The sequence below is a fragment of the Cornus florida genome, unplaced genomic scaffold (genome assembly GCF_030987335.1).
Source record: "Cornus florida cultivar Cherokee Brave unplaced genomic scaffold, ASM3098733v1 CherokeeBrave_3.0.0_Hap2_Chr11, whole genome shotgun sequence".
Classification (NCBI taxonomy): domain Eukaryota; kingdom Viridiplantae; phylum Streptophyta; class Magnoliopsida; order Cornales; family Cornaceae; genus Cornus; species Cornus florida.
This window is the reverse complement of record NW_026775581.1, coordinates 108,974,331-108,994,670: the sequence shown is the minus strand read 5'-3', so window position 1 is coordinate 108,994,670 and position 20,340 is coordinate 108,974,331. Positions and strand designations below refer to the sequence as shown.

Here is a 20,340-nt window from a genome sequence, read left to right as displayed (position 1 = left end):
AGAGTGACAAAATAAATAATATAATGTACACTAATTTTTTATTTTTATTTTATAAAAGACAAAAGAACAAAAAGGGTATAAAAGTATAATGCACAATGTCTTTTTTTTTCATCTTTTTATACAAATGTATACATTAGTAAAAAGATGCTTTCTTGTTTCCACGTCAAAATAATTTTCCAAAGATTAATTTCATTGACACTCTCGCATGTTTGGCCAAATATCATCCTCAAATATCTTTCAAAATTCTTATTTACTGCGGCGACGAAAAATCAAATTTTCACTATATTTATTTCTTTTCCTACTTCTTCCAAGTGCAAGATAAGCCCAACCACTCCCATGGGGATCCTCTATAAGTTCGCTCTTACCTAGCCAACATTTAAATTCGGCTCTACCCAAATTTTTTTTTGTTCACTCAACATTTTTCATTTGTCCGATTGTCAGTTAGGTTCATTTTTACTTTTCAGTTACAGTCTCCGTTAAAAACATAAAAAAGACAACTTTGTCTCTAATTTTTTAATCTTATATATTCCTAAATACCAAGTTACTTCAATGACCATAATACCCTCATTATTAAACCCACCTATCATCACCACCCGCAACTGCCAATATATGGATCCGGCGAAAAGATAACATATATAATATATCTATATGTATATATATATAACATAAGAAACAATAAACATATATAATATGATTTGTAAATTTATAAAATATTTAGAAATATTTTAATCTTTTTATCTAATTATTTAAGTTAAAGAGTTTGTTTTGACAAAGTCAAAGAATATTTAAATCATTTTACATTGTTAGAATTGTGCAAGTAACTGTTGGGATGTGACTTAAAAACGGAGTAAAAGTTTTTAATATGAGTAATACTTATTTTCGAAAGATATTTGAAGGTGATATTTGGCCAAATTGGATGTCAGTGAAATTAATCAAATTTTCAATTTTTTTCTCTTTAAAAGTTTGTTTGATTCAATTTTTTAAAAATATTTTTTTATTTTTAGAGAACTAAAAATTAAAACATTGTACCATATGATGTTTGGTTGAGAATTTTGAAAAATTAAGTTAAAAAATAATTCGTTTTTAAAGCACTTTTTTATAATTTATTTTCAAAACTTTTTAGAGTTTCAGAATGTTAAACCAAAACACCTTCTATATAACTTTTTTTTCTGGGTTACCCTTTACTCCCACAAGGACATAATTGTCCAATCGATTAAAAGCATTTTCTCAGTAAGAAACAAAAAAAGAGAGGCTAAGATTGGGCTTCATTCATCTCCTTCTGTTAGTTTAGGTTTTAATCGATAGAAGAGTCTTAACACCGACCAACAACAGGAAGAAAAGAACCACATTTCAATCCCCAACATCTTTCCGGTACGAACTATTCTCTATTCGGAACACCATATGTGCGCATATATATATATATATACATACATATGTAATATTTATTCTGTATATAGTTTGACGGTTTGAATACTGTGACATGTGAGAGCACCTGAAACTGAAATCCATATGAATTGTTATGTACTAAGCTGGTATTGAAATTACATCACAGTGACTTGTTATTGTTCTTTTAGATTTTATTTGGGTGTATCGGTATTGTGTCACTTAATTGTATTGTCAATCCTTAAATAGACACTATCAATACATGCTGTCAAAATTATTTTGAAATGTTATGATTGGACTTAATCTAGACCATTATTTCGCTAAGCATATCAATACTCAATATTTGCCTATTTGTTAAATAAATTCTTGTTGCACTCTTTGTGATGCTTCCTTGAAGTATAGCGTAAATCATTCAAAGTGATTAGACTTGAGGAAGCTTTTGCTATCAAAATAGGAAGTGCTTTTAGTTAATGCACTGTTTGGTTGCTGTTAAAGCTGGAAAAAAGGTAAAAAATTTGAATCCAAGATTTGGAACTAAAACATAATTCAAGTAATTTGTGAATTGCCCAGCTATTTGGCTTAACTGAAGCAATTACGTCATTTTTGGAAACACAATATGATTTCAATATAAGTTTTATAAGTTATTTACCCCCTTACCCTCCTAGTTTTGATCAACCTATTTATAACGGACATATAGAATCTGATATGAGCCTCCTTGGCATCTGATGAGTATGGGTCATTCATGTGATTGGTATGCATATTTGATTTAAAAAAGATGGGTTTTTAGTTTTAGCATGCCATTTCTTTGGTTGGGATTTGAAATATAGGTGTGAATTGAGAAGAAAGTTATGTGCAGGGATTGACTGTCAATTGAGGCAGCCATCTGATTTGTGATGAAAATTCAATTAATGTTAAGGAAACTCGTATTTTTTGAAAAAGAGTTTTAGTTTCCTGTTGAAGGTGAAATATTTTGATGTGGGCAATGCAAAATGAAAATTCAAGCTTAGTTGGCAGTAACCACACTGCCTCATTAGTTATCCGCTGTTCTTTACAAGCTTATATCATTCTTCTACTTTGAACTCTCCTTTTCAAAACAACCCTTCTATCATGGATAGAATTGCAGATTGGGTTACCTTACCTTGTTGCCCGTTTCTTGGGGGTAAAATGAGGTACAAAGTCACTTAACTAGATTCATTTATGCCATTCTAGTTTTAGCTACAGGAGTTATTGGAGAACTAATTTTGATTAACTGAGCAGTTCTTTTTGCTTTTCATATGTGATGTGAAAATTGAAGAAACTGATACTATATTATTGAATCACAAGTATTTCCTGAATTACAATTCATATATATACACACACAAAGAGTATGCCCTAACGACAAAGATGGGAAAGACAAGACTACCCTAACTAAAAAGAAGAAAAGAAAAGACTACCCTTAATATTAAAATAAATCCTCTAACAAGATGTAGTTGGGATCCTTGGGGGGAAGATACACAGAGGTTGATTATCTACATCTCAGACAGTTTATCAGAGATGATTTTACCTATACCTGCTTGATAATGACAGAGTTGTAGAGATTTATCCCAGCGAAAGTTTTTATTTATTTATTATGAAATTGCTTCACCTTACTGGTGGAGTCAGGTTTTTTTTTTTTTTCACCTGTTCAGCTATTTTATTTTGTAGATGGTTTAATTAACAGCGGAAAACTTGTCTGGAATTGGACAATTCCAAAATTTTATGCAATGCATGTCACCAAGGAGTCAGTTAGTAAATGTCTCTTCGGTGTCCTTTCTTCTATCTTGGCTGACCTGTTGTTTGTTGGACCATGCTAATGTCAGTCGAGGAGTTGCTGGAATGGTAGGTTGTTAGAGCTTTAGAGGTTAAGAGCCAAATATCTAGAGGATAATCCTTTCTTGTAATCTTAGGTTCTCCTGGAAAGAAAAGTATCAATTTTCCATATAAGGAGTTATACCCGGATGTAGGTTGGTGTGCATGAAAAAATTTGCAGCCTCTTTCTCATGCATCCTTGAATGTAAAGTCGGTCCAACTTCATTGAATATCATAGCTGTTTCATTTGATTGTTGTTGTTACATGCTATAACTTTATTATTACTTCTCACACCTGTGCAATTTGTTTTCATTTTATTTTTTCTCCATAGGGATGAGAACTTGCTTGTTGTGAAGTTGTCTATTTGATAACTTTAACTTGTGGTCACAACAGGTTATTGATTTTGTGATTTCCTCCTGCAGAAATCACCTTATCCCTGTTATTTGGGGAAAGTGTCTTGGATTTCAGTTTGTTTACTTATTTTCAAATGGGGGATGCAGAAGATGCCTTTCCACCCTCAAAGAAGAGAGCTGCTGGAAGGCAACTATCTCGAGAAAACCCTGGTCTTGATGATGAGGAAGAGGCCTCTGAACAAGAGACTGGAAGCTTTAAGAGAGCAAATGATGAGGTACTTGCAAATAGAAAATTTGTCAAAGTTTGTCGACATCAAACATCAGCAGCCCCATCGGTCCCTTCTTCTAATCCCTTTGCAGGGATTCGCTTGGTCCCTCCTCCCATTTCCAGTGCTACATCTGTACTTACTACTGAAGCAAAAAGTGAGAAAACAGTTGCAGGAGATGTGGATGGGAAATATGATGTGAATGAGGAACCTGGGAAGGAAAAAGATGAAAACGATAAATCATCAGAAAACAAGGTCGATGAGGCAGGAGCTAAATCTACTCAATATGAGGAGAAAACTGAAGCAGTGGATGAGACAACCAAACCTTATTTAGCAGATGTGAAGGCAACAGAAGGTGATAAAACTCAGAATGGAAACTGTGACATTGCTGAGGGTGTTAAAACTGAAGACAAAAATGATGATTGTAATGGGAATATAGTAAAGGTTGCAGAAACTGCTTCCTTGAACTCATTTCAGCAGCTTTCAAGCAGCCGAAATGCCTTTACAGGACTTGCTGGAACTGGAATTTCCAATTCTACATTCTCGTCTGGGTCAATTCCAAGAGATGGATCGCCATTAGGTTCTGGTTCTCTTGTTGGACTGAATGATGACCAGTCTTCTTGTCCTTTTTTTGGCTCTGGTCTATCTAATAACGGAAGTTCTTCCCTTTTTGGCATGCCTGGGGTAGCTATTGGTACTAGGAGTGAGGGAAGCAGATTTCCATCTTTGCAGGAGGTACCTGTTGAGACGGGGGAGGAATATGAGAAGGCTGTTTTCACATCTGATTCTGCACTGTTTGAGTATCTTGATGGTGGGTGGAAGGAGCGTGGAAAGGGAGAACTTAAGGTGAATGTGTCCACAACTGGGACGGGAAAAGCCAGACTTGTTATGAGAGCTAGAGGAAATTATAGGCTTATTCTGAATGCGAGTCTCTACACGGACATGAAGCTGACAAACATGGAGAAGCGAGGAGTCACTTTTGCTTGTATGAATAGTACAGGTGAAGGCAAGGATGGTCTTTCTACATTTGCCTTGAAGTTTAAGGATGCTTCAATTGTTGAAGAATTTTTTGCGGCAGTTGCAGAAAATAAAGGTAAAACAGCTGCTGTTCTGAAGACACCGGAAAATTCTCCAAAGGCCTCAGATGATTAAAGGTGCGCAATATTAATGCACAGAGAACTCTATTTTCTGTCATAGTGTCACCTCTGGCAGCTGTCCTGTTTTATTTTTCTCGGGGAAATTAAAGAAAAAAAGAAAAAGAAAAAGAAGAAAAAAAAAGAACTTACTGAGTTCGGTTGCTTGTAAACCCTGTTATAGAACCCTATCGACTATATTGCTTATATTCCATAGCTGTTGAGCGAATATTCTAATCATTTTGGGTAAATCCTGGGTTCTGACTACACAATATACAATCTGAAGACATGGAAAGCTAGACATGGTTTTATTGTTGTCTTACACATTAAATTGTAATGTTGTAGGTTGGATATTTGATTTACTCATGTTTTATTCAGCTGAAAGATTACTAGTCTGATGTCAAAACTCCCGTTCTTTCAATTTTGTCATAAATGGAACTTGTTCAGGCAGTTCTTTACGGGATGATGATTGGTTTATGGTACAACGGTGGGGAAATGAATTTGATGAGCATCTTGTTGTTCATAAAAGTTGGGGGTAATATAATCCTTACACATGACAAGGGCCATCCTATTCAACTCTCAGGCATTACAATTCGTTTACTAGACAATTAGAGGATGAGATCAAAATGCTTGGGGAGAAGCAAATCGTGTGAGAAAAAGATCTATTGACAAAATAGATGGTTTGAAAGCTCGATATGTGAGTTTGATGTCAGTCTGTGTCAAGAGCTAACTTGGGGTTTCCTATGATTTGAAAAAAAAAAGTTGTAACCTAGTTGGAAAATTCTCTTTCTCGTGAGTGGATTTGATACCATGTTGAGATTTCTATGAAAAATATCATGTGTTCATTATGTGATTGTTTTACTTTCCACATTTTTATATGCTTTACAAACATGATACATGGATTGATTTATATGCTTGTTAGTTTGCTTAATTTTTGATTTGTCATTAAGAGAACTCTACATAATGAGAAATTATTAGGTCTCTGACCTTAGATAACTCTATAAAAGCAGAAATTATGAGGTGTCCAATCGCGATTGGCCCAGGATCATTGGTTCCGATATCATGTAATAATTTCTCCTACTTAAGAGGTTAGGATTATGGTCCATTAGTTATATGAGAGTTTTCTGCTCTATTGTAGTTGGCAAATAATTGATATATAGCCTAAAAGAGTGTGATTCACATGTAGGTCAGTTTTGTATGATGGCAAAAATTAAGGTAACTAGAAAGTTAGGATGAGAGCTTTTTTTTAAATCTATTGATGAAAAGGTGTGGACTGCTATAGAGATTGTATGGAAGCATCCAATCAAGCCCATAGAATGTAAAGATGTGGTTAAACCTAGCAAGGATTGGTCGAAAGAAGAAATTTCACTGTGAATAAAAAAAAGGAAAAAGGAAAAAAAGAGAGAAGAAATTTCAGAAGCTAATTACTCTACCCATATTAGTTGTCCATTTATCCTTTTATGGATGTCCCAAATTATTTGTCCCATTTGAAAAGTCATCTCTCTCTTTTCATAATTACCTTTTTAAGTTTTCAAAATTTTCACAGTATACATAATTAAACATAAAATGACAACTCTGTAATTTTGAACGTAGACAATATATTAATTGCATGTCCCCTTAAAAATTTATAATATCAAGGATGTGCATCTAATATGGGACGAATGGAGTATAATTTTAATGCTTTAACTGCTATGTGCTTTCTAGAATTTTGCCAATGATGCTTGGATACTTTAAAGAAAGTACATGTAGTCAAAACATTAAAATCCCCTGATGTTAATTACTTTAGTACCATAACAGTTAAATCAAACCAAGAAAAGAAAGACTCACTGAAAAGAGTTAAATTCTTTTGTTCACTCACTGCTGAGCACTATTCATGCCTTTTTTTTTTTTTTTTTTTTAAAATCCTCTCTCTATGGCCAATGGGGTACTCAAGACAATGGCATCAGAAAGAAAACCTTACTCTCTTTATACATTTCCTTACTAGGACATAAAGGAGCAATTTTTTAATAATGTAAAATGAAGTTGGTTTGATTTAGGTTTCTAAGTTCAACCCAGTCCATTTCATGTCTATTTATATAAAAAAACAGAGACGAAACCAGGATTTTGTGAATTTCTTTTCATATACAATCCTCTTTGAAAATTGAATTTAAAATAAAATTAAGAGCCAATAAATTGAGTTTTGTTTGGATGCAATTTTAAAATAAATATCACAATCACCTACCTTATCCTTTCACCCACTTTATTTAATAATTACTATAGAAAATAATGGAGTTAGGTATCTTTTTCTACGTTCCTCCTCCACTTGCTAGGTAGAAGGATAAGGTAGGCAAACGTGGATTGGATTGTCCTTTTACCATATAGTGAAAAGCATTTTATATTTATGTTCCTGGAAATCCAAAGAACTACTGTTATTAAATCAACTTTGGTAATAGAATACAATGTCTCTAAGCCTCTATCCTCCCTTCTAAAGGAGGAGTACAAGAATGAATACTATTGTGAAGCTCTATTGGACCTCTTAACCTTTCCAGTCACTGCCTTACAAACGATTTGAGAGTTCTACACTAGGAATTTCAATTTCAGGAGGTCGATTCGGTATCTCCAAACATAGTTTTATTAAGTTGCAGCTGCTAGGGGGGCTGTGAATAATAGGGGAAAAAATTTGCACCTCTGTTTTTATAGCAGAGCTAGGTTAAATGCTTCTTAAAAAAAAAAAAAAAAATTCTTGTTATACACTAAAATCTTTCCCAGTCTGCAGATGAAAGGAAAATTCACTCACTTATGATTTCAGAGGGATAAATACATCTCGCTCACAACATCACATTTCTCATGAAATAGACTCTTGGCCAAGGTAAAACAAAGAAATAACTGATTTTCCTATAAAACAACTGTAAAGTAGAGATATAACTACAGAATAAATTTAAGGCATAATTTCAACAACCTTATCACTTTTTGAGTTCATGCACTTGGTATCCTGTCAATTCTTATACTCCCATATGCTCTTTGCCTTGGGGTGGTTTTTTACATGACCAATAAAATTATTAAATTATTAGCAAGCAGCCCATATGCAAATTATATTTTGCTTCTCTTTCTTTTCTTCCCAAGTGTAAACCCTTTTCCTGAAGTCTTGTAATTGAGCTTAAGCTCTCCAGAGCAATGGACATTTTGAGTCCAATTTTGGATGTTGCAAGCAGGTTATATGATTGCATCAGAAACAGCACCAACTATATTCGTCATCTTGAAGATAATCTCAACTCTTTGAGAACTGAGAAGGAAAAATTGATAGAGCAGAGAAATGATGTGAAGAGAAGTGTTGAAAGCGCTGAGAGGCAACAAATGCAGCGAACTGAAGAAGTCGATGGCTGGCTTCAAAGAGTAGAAGAACTGGAGAGGGAAGTGGAAGTGGTTCTCCACAGGGTGCTGAAGAGATCCAGATGAGGTGTCTCAAATTTTGTCCCCGAAATTGTGTGTCAAGCCACAGACTTGGGAAGAAAGTATGTCAACAGTTACAAACTGTGTCTGATAGGAAGAGTGAAGGTAATTTCAGTACTGTGGCTGTAATATTGGCCCCGGCACATGCCGAAGAAGGTCCTCTTGATAGGACTGTAGGCTTGGTGTCAAATGTTCACAATGAGCTTGCAAATAAGTTGAGTGGGGAATTTGATGAGGTGATACGGGCCGAGGTTTCCAAAAATATAAATGTTGAAAGGGTTCAAAATAAAATTGGGAAGAAGCTAGGATTTCCGGAAGACATATGGAGGGACAAAAGCCAAGAGGACAAGACTGCGGACATATTTAGGGTCTTGAAAGGGAAAAAATTTGTGCTATTATTGGATAACATATGGGAGCGAATTGATCTTCTTGAAGTGGGAGTTCCACTTCCAGACAATCAAAATAAGGCCAAGGTAGTGTTCACAACTCGTTCTGCGGATGTGTGTGGCCTTATGGGAGCTCAGAAGAAGATTAAAGTGGAATGTTTGGCATGGCAGGAAGCTTGGGATTTGTTTAAAGATAAGGTGGGAGAAGAGACCCTCAATTCTGATCCTGAAATACGGGAGCTAGCGCAAGTCGTTTGCAAAGAATGTGCTGGTTTGCCACTCGCACTTGTGTCAGTTGGACTAGCCACGGCTAGCAAGAGAACTCCCCAACAATGGAATTATTCAATAAGTGTGTTGAAGAAATCCACTTCCAAATTTCCAGGTATGGAAGACAAGGTGTTTTATATTTTAAAGTTCAGTTATGATAGCTTGTCTGATGAAACAACTAGGATTTGCTTCCTATATTGTGCTGTGTTCCCAGAAGTTTGGTCTATTAAAGTTCCATATCTGATAAATTTCTGGATAGGCGAGGGGTTTCTTGATAAATGTGATGGCATCGATGAGGCTTATAGCCTGGGAGAAGATATTGTTAGCAGATTGAAGGTAGCATGTTTGTTGGAGTCCGGTGATGAAAAGGATGAATATGAACGTGTCACAATCCGGAACATGGCATTGTGGATAGTTTCAGATAGTGGGAGGAAGAAGGAGAAATATTTGGTGCTAGTTGATCTCAAGCTAACCGTAGCTCCTGCTCCTTCTAAATGGGAAGCGGCGGAAAGAATATCATTGATGAATAATTCTATTAAAGAATTGACTGGAATTTCAAAATGCCCCAATCTCCCGACTTTAAATCTTAGTATTAATGCTTTGGGGACCATTCTGATAGCTTCTTCCAATTTATGCCTTCTCTCAGAGTTTTAGACCTATCATACAATGGAAATTTAACTGAGTTACCATTGAGCTTTTTCATGTTGGTCTCTTTGCATTATCTTGATCTATCAAGTACAGGTACAAGGGAGTTGCCAAATGATTTTAAGCTGTTGGTAAACTTGAAGTATTTACTTCTGAATGATATGCCTAAACTCGATACAATCCCACCACAAGTCATATCTAGTCTCTTGATGCTTCAAAGGTTGGAATTGTTCGGCAGTGGAGTTTCGCAGGGAATAGATGAGGGGAGCATTTTCTTTGGTGGTACTGAACAGTTATTGGATGAATTGGAGTGCTTGAACAACTTGCAACGTTTAATTTTAACGGTTACAAATGAGCTTGCACTCCAAAAAATTTCAAGTTCTCACCACTTGAGAAGTCGCACATTTGGTCTAGACATCGAGCTATGCAATGATGGCTCAAGTTCACTGCAACTATCTTATCTGCAGAACAGCAAGAGACTAGAATTGCTTCAAATAGCAAATTGTGATGATTTGGAGGAGGTGTCAACGGATTGGATGAAGGAAGAAAGAGAGAGACCGATACCTCATAATCTGCTGGAAATGAAGAGTATAATAGAAGGAAACAGCTTTCAAAACCTCCAGGCAGTCACGATTGCGAATTGCAAGGTTCTGAAGGATCTAACATGGTTAATTAGCGTGCCAAAACTTGAAACATTACGATTATATTATTGTAATGCAATGGAAGAAGTCATAAGAGATGTGGATTGGAGTGATGCAATTAGGGAAGCAAGTGTTAAGCACATTCTCAAGTCTGCAAAGGTTGTACATCCATGAACTACCAGAGTTAAAGAGCATTTATAGTCATCCATTGGCCTTCCCCTCTCTGATTGAAATTGAAGTGTATGGTTGTCCGAAGCTTAACAAACTTCCGTTTGACTCGACTAGCGGCAAATACAGGCTAAAAGTAATTGAAGGTGAGAGAGAGTGGTGGGATAAGCTGGAATGGGATAACGAAGCAACTCTCTCTCAGTGTTCTTTCCTCGTGTCAAATGCCGAGATTGGTGGGTTACGTTTTATGAATAGGATATTGAAAATGTTTGGCGATTCAGTATGGAAGTAGAGAGAGCTCCTTCATTTGCTCTCTTTTTGTGCAGCACACTAAGAATTATTATTATTTTCTTCAACTGTTTGGTATTGATGTAATGATGTTTATTTCTCTCATACTCTTCTCTCATAATCTATTTGCTTGAGTAATTGTCGGGGTTTATGGTAAATCTCTTGTAACATTTCTTTTAATGAACAAATAAACTGTGCTTAACAAAAAACAACAACAAAAACATATTGTAAACACACTGTTTTGTTTCATTTTGTTAGGCCATGTCAGATATTAAATTGTCTTTTGCCAAGTTTTTCATGCCTAACAGGATTATTCAGGTTGGAACTGTCACTGGGCAATTCAAGTTAGTTACGATTGTGATACGGTTAACTACGTAATTAACGAGTTGAGTCCTGAAATTTGCTTATAAGACAACTAATTATTAGACTACTCTCTCGGTCTCAAAGTTTTATTTTGGGATATCCCGAATCATACATTCCCATTCAAAAATGAATATAATTTTTGTAACATTTTCAAACCACATGATTTGAATAAACAATTGTACTAATTAAGAAGTACCTTTTTTATTTTTTTAAAAAGACATATTTAAAAATTCTCCATTATCAATACAATAAAAATGTACTAAAAATCCATTCCTATAAAGAGTTAAATTTCTTAAACACCGTTACACCCCCAATAATTTCAGGACAAAGTTAATCGAATTTGTGTTAGGTTTATTCGTGTTTTCGTAATTAGAATATTGCAAACAAATATCCAAAAAACACACAACATTCATTTGTATCTCTTCTTATCCATGGTAAAATTGAGAATTATATACATTAAAAAATAATAAATTCTACTCTTTAGAAGATTTTCTACTCTGTACAAGAAAGAAAATCACAAGCACAAAATTTGATTCAAAATTAGATTTTTAAGCTCCACGGAAAGTTAAATGCAATAATAAACTCAGGCATAAAAATATATCCACTCAACGACAAAAGTAGCTCCTCTTTTCGTTTCTTCCTAAGTCGACGCCCTCCTCCCCTCTTCCTGAAGTCTTGTAATCGATCGAGCTTGGGGTCTTCAGAGCTAGCAATGGACTTTGTTAGCCCAATCTTGGATATTACATGCCGATTATGTGGTTGCATCGGTAACAGTAGCAACTATATTCGTCATCTCCAAGATAATCTCAAATCTTTGAGAAACGAATTGGAAAAATTGATAGAGCAAAGAAACGATTTGAGGAGAAGAGTTGAAATTGCTGAGAGGCAAGAAATGCAACGCACCGAACAAGTCAAGGGCTGGCTTCGAAGAGCAGAACAACTGGAGAGAGAGGTGGAGGTGGTTCTCCAAAAGGGTGATGCTGAGATCCAGAGAAAATGTCTCAAAATTTGTCCCAGAAATTGCAGGTCTAGCCATAAACTCGGGAAGAAAGTATCTAAGAAGCTACAAGCTGTGGCTGATCTGAAAAGTGAAGGAAATTTCAGCACTGTTGCTGTAACATTGACCCCATCTCATGCTGAAGAAATGCCTCTTGAGACTACGGTGGGCTTGGATTCAAAGGTTAACAAGGTCCTGAGTTTCATTAGAGATGATGATGGAGTGGGAATTGTTGGAATATACGGAATGGGGGGTGTTGGAAAGACAACCCTCTTGAAGAAACTCAACAATGAACTTGCAACTCAGTTCAGTGGAGAGTTTGCTGAGGTGATATGGGTTGTGGTGTCGAAAGATCTAATTGTGGAAAGGGCTCAAGACAAAATTGGAGAGAAGTTAGGATTTCCAGATGAGACATGGAGCAAAAAAAGCCAAGATCAGAAAAGGGAAGGCATATTTAGGGTTTTGAAAAGGAAGAAATTTGTGTTGTTGTTGGATGACATATGGGAGCGACTTGATCTTCTTGAAGTGGGAGTCCCACTTCCAAACAATCAAAATAAGGCCAAGGTAGTATTCACGACACGATCTGCGGATGTATGTGGCCTTATGGGAGCTCAGAAGAAGATTAAAGTGGAATGTTTGGCGTGGCAGGAAGCCTGGGATTTGTTTAAAGATAAGGTGGGTGAAGAGACCCTCAATTCAAATCCTGCAATACTAGAGCTATCCCATTTTGTTTGTAAAGAATGCGCTGGTTTGCCACTAGCTCTGATTACAGTTGGACGAGCCATGGCTAGCAAGAGAACTCATCAGGAATGGAATTATGCAATAGGCTTGTTGAGGAAATCTACTTCTGAATTTTCAGGTATGGGAGACAAGGTATTTCCTCTTCTAAAGTTCAGTTATGATAGTTTACCTGATGATATAACTAGGACTTGTTTCCTATATTGTTCACTTTTCCCAGAAGGTTGGTATAGTAATATTTCCAATCTCATAGTTTTCTGGATTGGTGAAGGATTTTTCGATGAATGTGATAGAATCGATGAGGCTTATACCCTGGGTCATGATATCATTGGTAGGTTGAAACTTGCATGTTTGTTGGAAACTGACGAGTATGTAGGCGGTAATTATGTTGCAATGCATGATATGATCCGGGACATGGCATTGTGGATAGTTTCAGAGAGTGGGAGTAAAAAAGAGAAATATTTGGTGCAAGTTGATCTTAAGCTCACTGCAGCACCTGCTAATTCTAAATGGGGGGACGCTGAAAGAATATCACTGATCCGTAATTCTATTGAAGAATTAAGCGGAACTCCAAGATGCCCAAATCTTTTGACTTTAAATCTTAGGTTTAATGCTTTGAGGACTATTGCCGACAGTTTCTTCCAATTTATGCCTGTTCTCAAAGTTTTGGACCTGTCATCAAACAAAAATTTAACTCATTTACCAGAAAGCTTTTTCACATTGGTTTCTTTGCAACATCTTGATCTCTCAAAAACAGGGATAAGGGAGCTGCCAATTGAATTTAAGCTTTTGGTAAAGTTGAAGCATTTGTTTCTGCGTGGTATGTATGGTCTTGTTATAATCCCACCGCAAGTTATATCAAGTCTTCTGATGTTGCAAAGGTTGGAATTGTTTCGTAGTGGTGTTTCAGAGGGAATAGATGATGTAGGCAATATATTCTCTGGAGGTAATGAACGGTTATTGGATGAAACGGAGTGCTTAAACCACCTGTATGCTTCAAGTTTAATAGTGAAGAGTGAGCTTGCACTCCAAAAATTTTCGAGATCACAAAAGTTACAAAGTTGCACTTTTGGTCTTGACATTGAGGTATGCAGAAGCTCAACTTCACTACAACTGTCATCTCTACAGAAGAACAATAGACTGGAATGGCTTGACATCGGAAATTGTGGTAGCTTGGAGGAGTTGTCAATTGATTGGGCGACTAAGGAGAGAGATACACCAGTACCTCACAATCTGTGGGATATTAGTAGTATAATGGATGGAAGCAGCTTTCAAAACCTACGGGGAGTCAGGATCACGAAGTGCAAGGCTTTGAGAGATCTAACATGGCTACTTTGCTTGCCAACACTTCAAACTTTACTAATTTATAAATGCAAGGCAATGGAAGAAGTCATAAAAGACGTAGGTCGCAGTGATGAATTTAGGGAAGGAAGTCTCAACGTATTCTCAAGGTTACGGAGATTGACTCTTTATAAACTACCAGAGTTAAAGAGCATCTGCAGTCTTCCATTGCCGTTCCCTTCTCTAAAAGAAGTTCAAGTGTTTGATTGTCCGAAGCTTAAAAAACTTCCATTTGACTGCAATAGTGGCAAAGACTCGCTCGGTGTAATTGGAGGTCAGGGGGAGTGGTGGGACAAGTTAGAATGGGAAAATGAGACAACTTGCTCTGTTTTCTTTCCTAATTTCAGCTGCCAAGAAGCACCAACAGAAGGTATGATCAGAAGGCTCTTTCCCTGGAAACACTGACTATCTCTAGAACATGCATGCTACATTTCTGTACCCTGTAAATCTCTCTCTTTCTCATCTTCTCTCTAGATCTCTCTCTCTCTCTCTCTCTCTCTCCTGGTCTCTCTATCTAAAAGCTTCCATGGCCGACTTGGTGGCTTATAAAGAGGAGAACCAAGGTCTCCTGTGGTGTGTAGAGCAAGTGCGTGAGAAGAACAGCCAACATATATGTCAGTATGAGTAAGTGTGTAAATTGTTATGTATCAATAAAATTTATTCTTCTTTGCATCCAAGTCCCACTATTTTTAATTCAACAATTTGGTATAGAGAAGTTTCCATTAGCAGTGAGCAATCAACTCAGTGTAACCTTCTCCAAACTCCATTTGATTGCCTTTCTAGTAGTTCCCTTCTCTTTGACAATTCAGCAGATAACAGATGACAGCTTTGACAATTCTCAATGCACCCTCTGAATCTGGAAGAAGAGCGTGTTTGAGAGATAAAGAAAGCATCAAATTTTGATTTAAAAATAAGGTGTGGGCAGTGGTTGCCACGCCTCTGGGCTAATTTCTGCTAAATTGTTACAACTCCTTTTAGATTCCTCTTGAATTCATCCCAATGCTGCATGAATCGAAAAACTAGGGAATTCCTCACCTTCCACAAAAACCAGCATACGTACGCCTGCCCTCCTTCAACTCTGAGTTTTTCAAGCCCTAAGGAGTAGACGAGAACCATGAAGTCCAACCTGGGTCAGTAGTATCTTCTATCCAGACTTTTTGAGTGCCAGGAGTAAAGCAACCCTATATGCTGGATTTACAGTAGAAGTCCCATTACTAGTAAAACCCCAAACTTTTGGAAAATTCACTACTAGGGAATTCTTTGGATTTGTTGATAAACATTATATCACCAAACAACTGCTGCATATAACATCTTAATTTCTTCCATGATGCAAATGGGGGCAAGCTAGCTTAACACTATGAAATGCACTTGGCTTAAATTGAATCTCAAACAGACTTAACCTGATTTTATTTTTATTTTTAGTTTTTTATTATTATTATTTTTTTTCTATTCAAACCAAACAAGAATTCCTTAATAATAAAAATCTATATACTACTTATTTTACAATTCGAATATGAGTAATGATAGGAAAACCGAAAAGGAATCCCTAAATTAGCACCGAATTTGACATGGTTGGCTATATCACGTGTTAAACAATTATTTTTTAGAAATTGTTTAAGTAGATGGGATGGACAAAAACACGTCAGATTTGAGATTTATTCGAGAAAATCATTTGGTAACCCTATCATTTTCCTTCAAATATTCTACAACAGAAGTTATTTATAATAATAACAAAAAAAAAAAAATCATGACTAAAGTTCATATATAATATAACCAGTAAATTGGATATTGTTTGAATCCAATTTAAAACCAATTCTCATTCGATTCATTTGACGTCATGTAAATGAAAGCAATAAATTTATTAACGATTTACTTTGAATCCACAAAATAAGAGATAAATTCGTAGAGAATTCTGAAATCTTATTGATAAAATATTTGAATGATTCTGCTCTCTCCAATGCATATATTTATAATGAAACAAAACTAAATACTAAAAGGAAACTAAAAATATAAGGAAACTAATCCTACAAATAAAGTATAAAAATAAATTCTCTTTCAAAATTATGAAAAAAATAGAATAAGAAACCTAATCAATAAAAATTACTAAATATAAAATTTTAGAGCAATTCAAGTTTGTTAAGGTCTTGAAGAATTTCCAAGCCTCGTATAAGATAATAAAATGCAATTTTAGACCACTAAACAAACGTTTTCAATCGAAAATCATGAGCAACAAGCAATAACTAGTGCATTTTTTTCTCAAAAAAGAAGTTTCCACTCAAAAAATACTATCCTCAGAGCATCTCCGGCGGTCTACCTATAATGTGTAAATTTTTTTCATCTTTAGTAATCTGTTAAGATACATTACCATATCACCAATGTGTAAAATGGTTGTGTATTTTACATAACATTTTTACACTGTCAAATCAACATATTTCATTTTTCACCCCTTTTTCTCGTTCTATTAAAAAATTAATTATATATTAAATTGGTTTGTAAAAATTATATGGGATCTTGACATGACACATGGTTGATTGTTATTGGGAGATATATTTTTATATAAAAGGTATAATTGGAACTAAAATTAAATAATCTAAAATTTTTGTATAAATTTATATTGACACGTTAAATTTACACAAAAAAAAATATATATATATATATATACAATGGTTGAAGAGATGCTCTTAAAGGTCGAAAATGAAAACTTACGGAATTGTTCAAAATTTTGTCCAATGTCAGAATCCTCACGCATACCTTACCTCTTCGTTGAGTTGACTTGTCATTCTTTGACTAGTATTCAACAATCAACATGGATGGAACCCACATTCACGTGGTGGAGCCAGACAAATGAAAATTTTATGCATTACTCCTCCACTTGCAACAAGCAGACAAGCTGGATATTTAGGGAAATAATTATATAAAACCTGTTTAACTACTTTATGTTGCCAAAATGCTTTTTTTATTTTTTTTATTTTTTTTTAATAATATGTAATAACCCTAAACTGAATACCAATTATAAAAAAAATTCGACATAACCTCTGTTAAAAAAGGATCTACAACGATCTGCTTAAATAAAATAAAAAAAATACAATGGTCTTTCTTGACCCATCAAGACTTACTCAACCTGTCCCAACACACAATGCAAATATATATATATATATATATATATATATATATATATATATATAATACATCCCCAAAACAACAACATCAACAACCTCCTCAAGATGGCCCATCATCATCAATCCATTCAACACAAAATATTTATATAGTCTCGCTTCCCCTCAAAATACCGACAAGAGTTATAGTTTACAATACATGACCATGGCTTGCAAAATGCATACACTTCACTATGGTTTTGAAACTTTACAAAAGTGTAGCGAATATACAAATGATAGCAAATATATATATATATATATATTCCTAGTCCTCCTTAAGTTTGTGAAGGGTCTGCGTCTCCTACTTCCTTCCCGAGTCCTGAAAAAAATGTTAAATAATAGGGTGAGCAATTTGCTCAGTAGGTGGTGCTTAAGACACACCTCTTGTGACCCCGTGAATCTAAACAATGAATAGAAATATGAAACGGGGTCATACTATGCCGGGAAGAAATACAACATTAATTCCTATTCCAAAATAATAATGACGTGCCATGATATGTGATGCCATGAATGTCGCTCCCCATTTTCAAAATTCAAATCCATCACTTTTCAAACTGTTAATATAACCCGTCGGTTGGTGACTCCACGGCGACATGAGAGAATGATTGGCTACTGTCCCTGACCGTTGGTACCTCCGCGGGGTCATTTGGGGCCCAGATAGTTCAACCACGCTAGGGTAATCTCCCTAATTCCTCTAGGTTATATTAACACCACAACCCTTTGGTAGTTCCGCTGCAATCGGGTTTTCTCAAAAACCATTTTATTGAAATTTTTTCCCAAAAATCCCTTTCACTTTCATTTCAAAGCACTTTCCCCTTTTCTTTCATGCCCAATGTTATGGATGCATGCCATATATTTTTTTTCAATAGTATGAAAATAGAGGAAATTTACACTTCACAATTTAACATGCTTATTCATAGAAATTTCTAGGAAAATAATAAACACCATGGCATGAAAATTAACATTTAGGCATGCTTTTCACAAAATTCCATCAACACATGTAAGCATAAACTTTTTATTGCAACAATTATACCATTTTCAAGGTAAACAATTTAAATAAGGCATACTTCACAAGAAATTCTAAAAACAATTATACATGCTTACATACATCATTTCTAGCAATTAGTAATACAACAGGTATAGGAAATCACACTTAAAGCATGTTTTTCATACACATCAATTAATTCATAAAATCAAGAACTTTATATACCACAATAAAATCATTCTAGGGTTAATTAACATTAATTAAACATGTTAGCAACAATTAATAAGAAATTGATTCACCAAGGAACAAGAAATTGGGAATTAGAAACCCCTACCTCAAATTAAGCCAAAAATTCCCAAATGGGTCTCAAAATCGGAATCCCTAGAGTGCACTACAACTGAAATTGCTTATATGGATGTGAAGATCTTGCAGTGTTATTCGAATTGCCCCAAACGGCTTCCAAAAATTCTAAGTAATGAAGGAGAAATCAAATTTTGAAGCTTGAAACCCAAAAGAAAGAAAAAAAAAGAAAAATCTAGAATGGGAGAGAGAGAGACTTACGGGAGTGAGAGAGAGGAATGAGAGAAATGAAACCAAAAGGTGGTCTCATAACCACTTAAAAAATTGTGGGTCCTACCAAATTTAAATTTATTTTTTCTTTTATTTTTGATTTCTTTCTACACCACATATATATATACACACATATTTATCCACAACCACTTAAGACTGATCGGTGAAGATTCGATCTATAATAAATTAACCCTTTGCAATAGCATAAATCATTGTAAAATAGGGCTATTGAACTGGTAAATCGAACCACTGGGATTGCTAGTTTATGACAACCAAGGTCTTTAAATTCACTTTTAGTTTGATAAAAGGTGTATAGAGTTTTGATTGGTTTGTTACTTAGTAACTAGAATTGAAATGCATATAAAACAATAAATGTAAGGAATTCAAGAGAAAGATATCTAGAAAGAGATGTCTAGGGAAGTGAATCCACTACCTACCCTATTAACATGCTAGTTGATATTAACTTGGGGAAACAATATATATATGTAATCATGGAATGCAACAACACAAAATTATTACATTACCTTCAAGAAGTTCATGAAAACGATAGGCAAGAATAACCTATCAAAGGTTTACATGCTTTAACTACCTAAACTAGGGTGTAGCCTTAGACATGCTCACTAAGCTAGAGATTATCAAGCATTCAATTAAATCATAGGAGCACATGAAGTTAAAAATCAAGATTAATCCATCAAAGGGAAATCCTAAGCTATGGACTAACAAGGTTCTTATACAACATACCATTAGAACCATTCCACAATCTCATTTTCATTATCACTATGAAAAATCAAGCAATACAACCATGAGAACATATATTCTAAGACAAGATAGTAGATTCAACATGATCATTTATATCAAATTCAGTTCATTACATCAAGTGTAGGCTCTAGATTATGGAGCAATCACATATTTATATCATTTTCCCGAAAATAAACCAAGACTAAAACATGCTTACTAGAGAGGGCTTCATCACCTCCCTAGATAGGGAGTTAGTTACCCATAAGAGCAATGGATAAAGGAGAGATGATCATTATCTCCACCATTTTTGCCCTTTGAGCTCAAGAACACACAAACCCCTCACTTTACAATATTTCTTTCTCTAGAAGCTTGCTCAAATGTGAGATAGACTTTTCTCCATGCTTTAAGCCTTTTATTTAGCCAAAAAATCTTCATTTTCCTTCTATTTTCGTGGTTACACAACCCTAGGATCAATCAGGACCACACAAATGGGTCAAAGGGACAACCTTGAACCAAACAATGTAGAGCTGTTTGCAAATTGGAGGGCGCCCGCGCCTTGATGAGCGTACTGGCGTATTTGGCGGGCGCTCGAGGTGATTGATGGGGGGGCCCGCGAGACACGGCGGGGCCCCGCGCTGGCAAGATGCAACTGGAGTCTTTGCTGGGC

General features: G+C 35.3%; 2 protein-coding genes, 1 long non-coding RNA gene and 1 pseudogene across 5 annotated transcripts; 3 read left to right on the top strand and 1 right to left on the bottom strand.

Annotated features, from left to right (window-relative positions):
* Positions 1-1,256: 1,256 nt before the first annotated feature.
* On the top strand, positions 1,257-8,313 carry LOC132280786 (nuclear pore complex protein NUP50A-like). Of its 3 annotated transcripts, none has more exons than XM_059782538.1 (3): positions 1,257-1,371; positions 3,633-4,983; positions 8,154-8,313. In XM_059782538.1, the coding sequence occupies exon 2, from the start codon at positions 3,698-3,700 to the stop codon at positions 4,979-4,981; it is 1,284 nt and encodes a 427-aa protein (XP_059638521.1). In that variant the 5' UTR covers positions 1,257-1,371; positions 3,633-3,697; the 3' UTR covers positions 4,982-4,983; positions 8,154-8,313. The 3 variants fall into 3 exon arrangements, with proteins under 3 accessions (XP_059638521.1, XP_059638520.1, XP_059638519.1); XM_059782537.1 differs by lacking the exon at positions 8,154-8,313 and adding an exon at positions 5,410-5,810; XM_059782536.1 differs by lacking the exon at positions 8,154-8,313 and having other exon boundaries at positions 3,604-5,810.
* LOC132281821 (probable disease resistance protein At5g63020) lies at positions 8,116-10,866 on the top strand (annotated as a pseudogene).
* Positions 10,867-11,733: 867 nt separating this feature from the next.
* Positions 11,734-14,897, top strand: LOC132284116 (probable disease resistance protein At5g63020). The gene has a single exon (XM_059786186.1). It carries the CDS (start codon positions 11,862-11,864, stop codon positions 14,628-14,630), a length of 2,769 nt encoding a protein of 922 aa, XP_059642169.1. The 5' UTR covers positions 11,734-11,861; the 3' UTR covers positions 14,631-14,897.
* A 2,568-nt stretch (positions 14,898-17,465) lies between these two features.
* Positions 17,466-19,020, bottom strand: LOC132283700 (uncharacterized). Its single transcript, XR_009472111.1, has 2 exons — positions 18,700-19,020; positions 17,466-17,699 (listed from the first exon to the last, which is right to left on the bottom strand). It is a non-coding gene; the product is annotated as an uncharacterized LOC132283700 (long non-coding RNA).
* Positions 19,021-20,340: the final 1,320 nt, after the last annotated feature.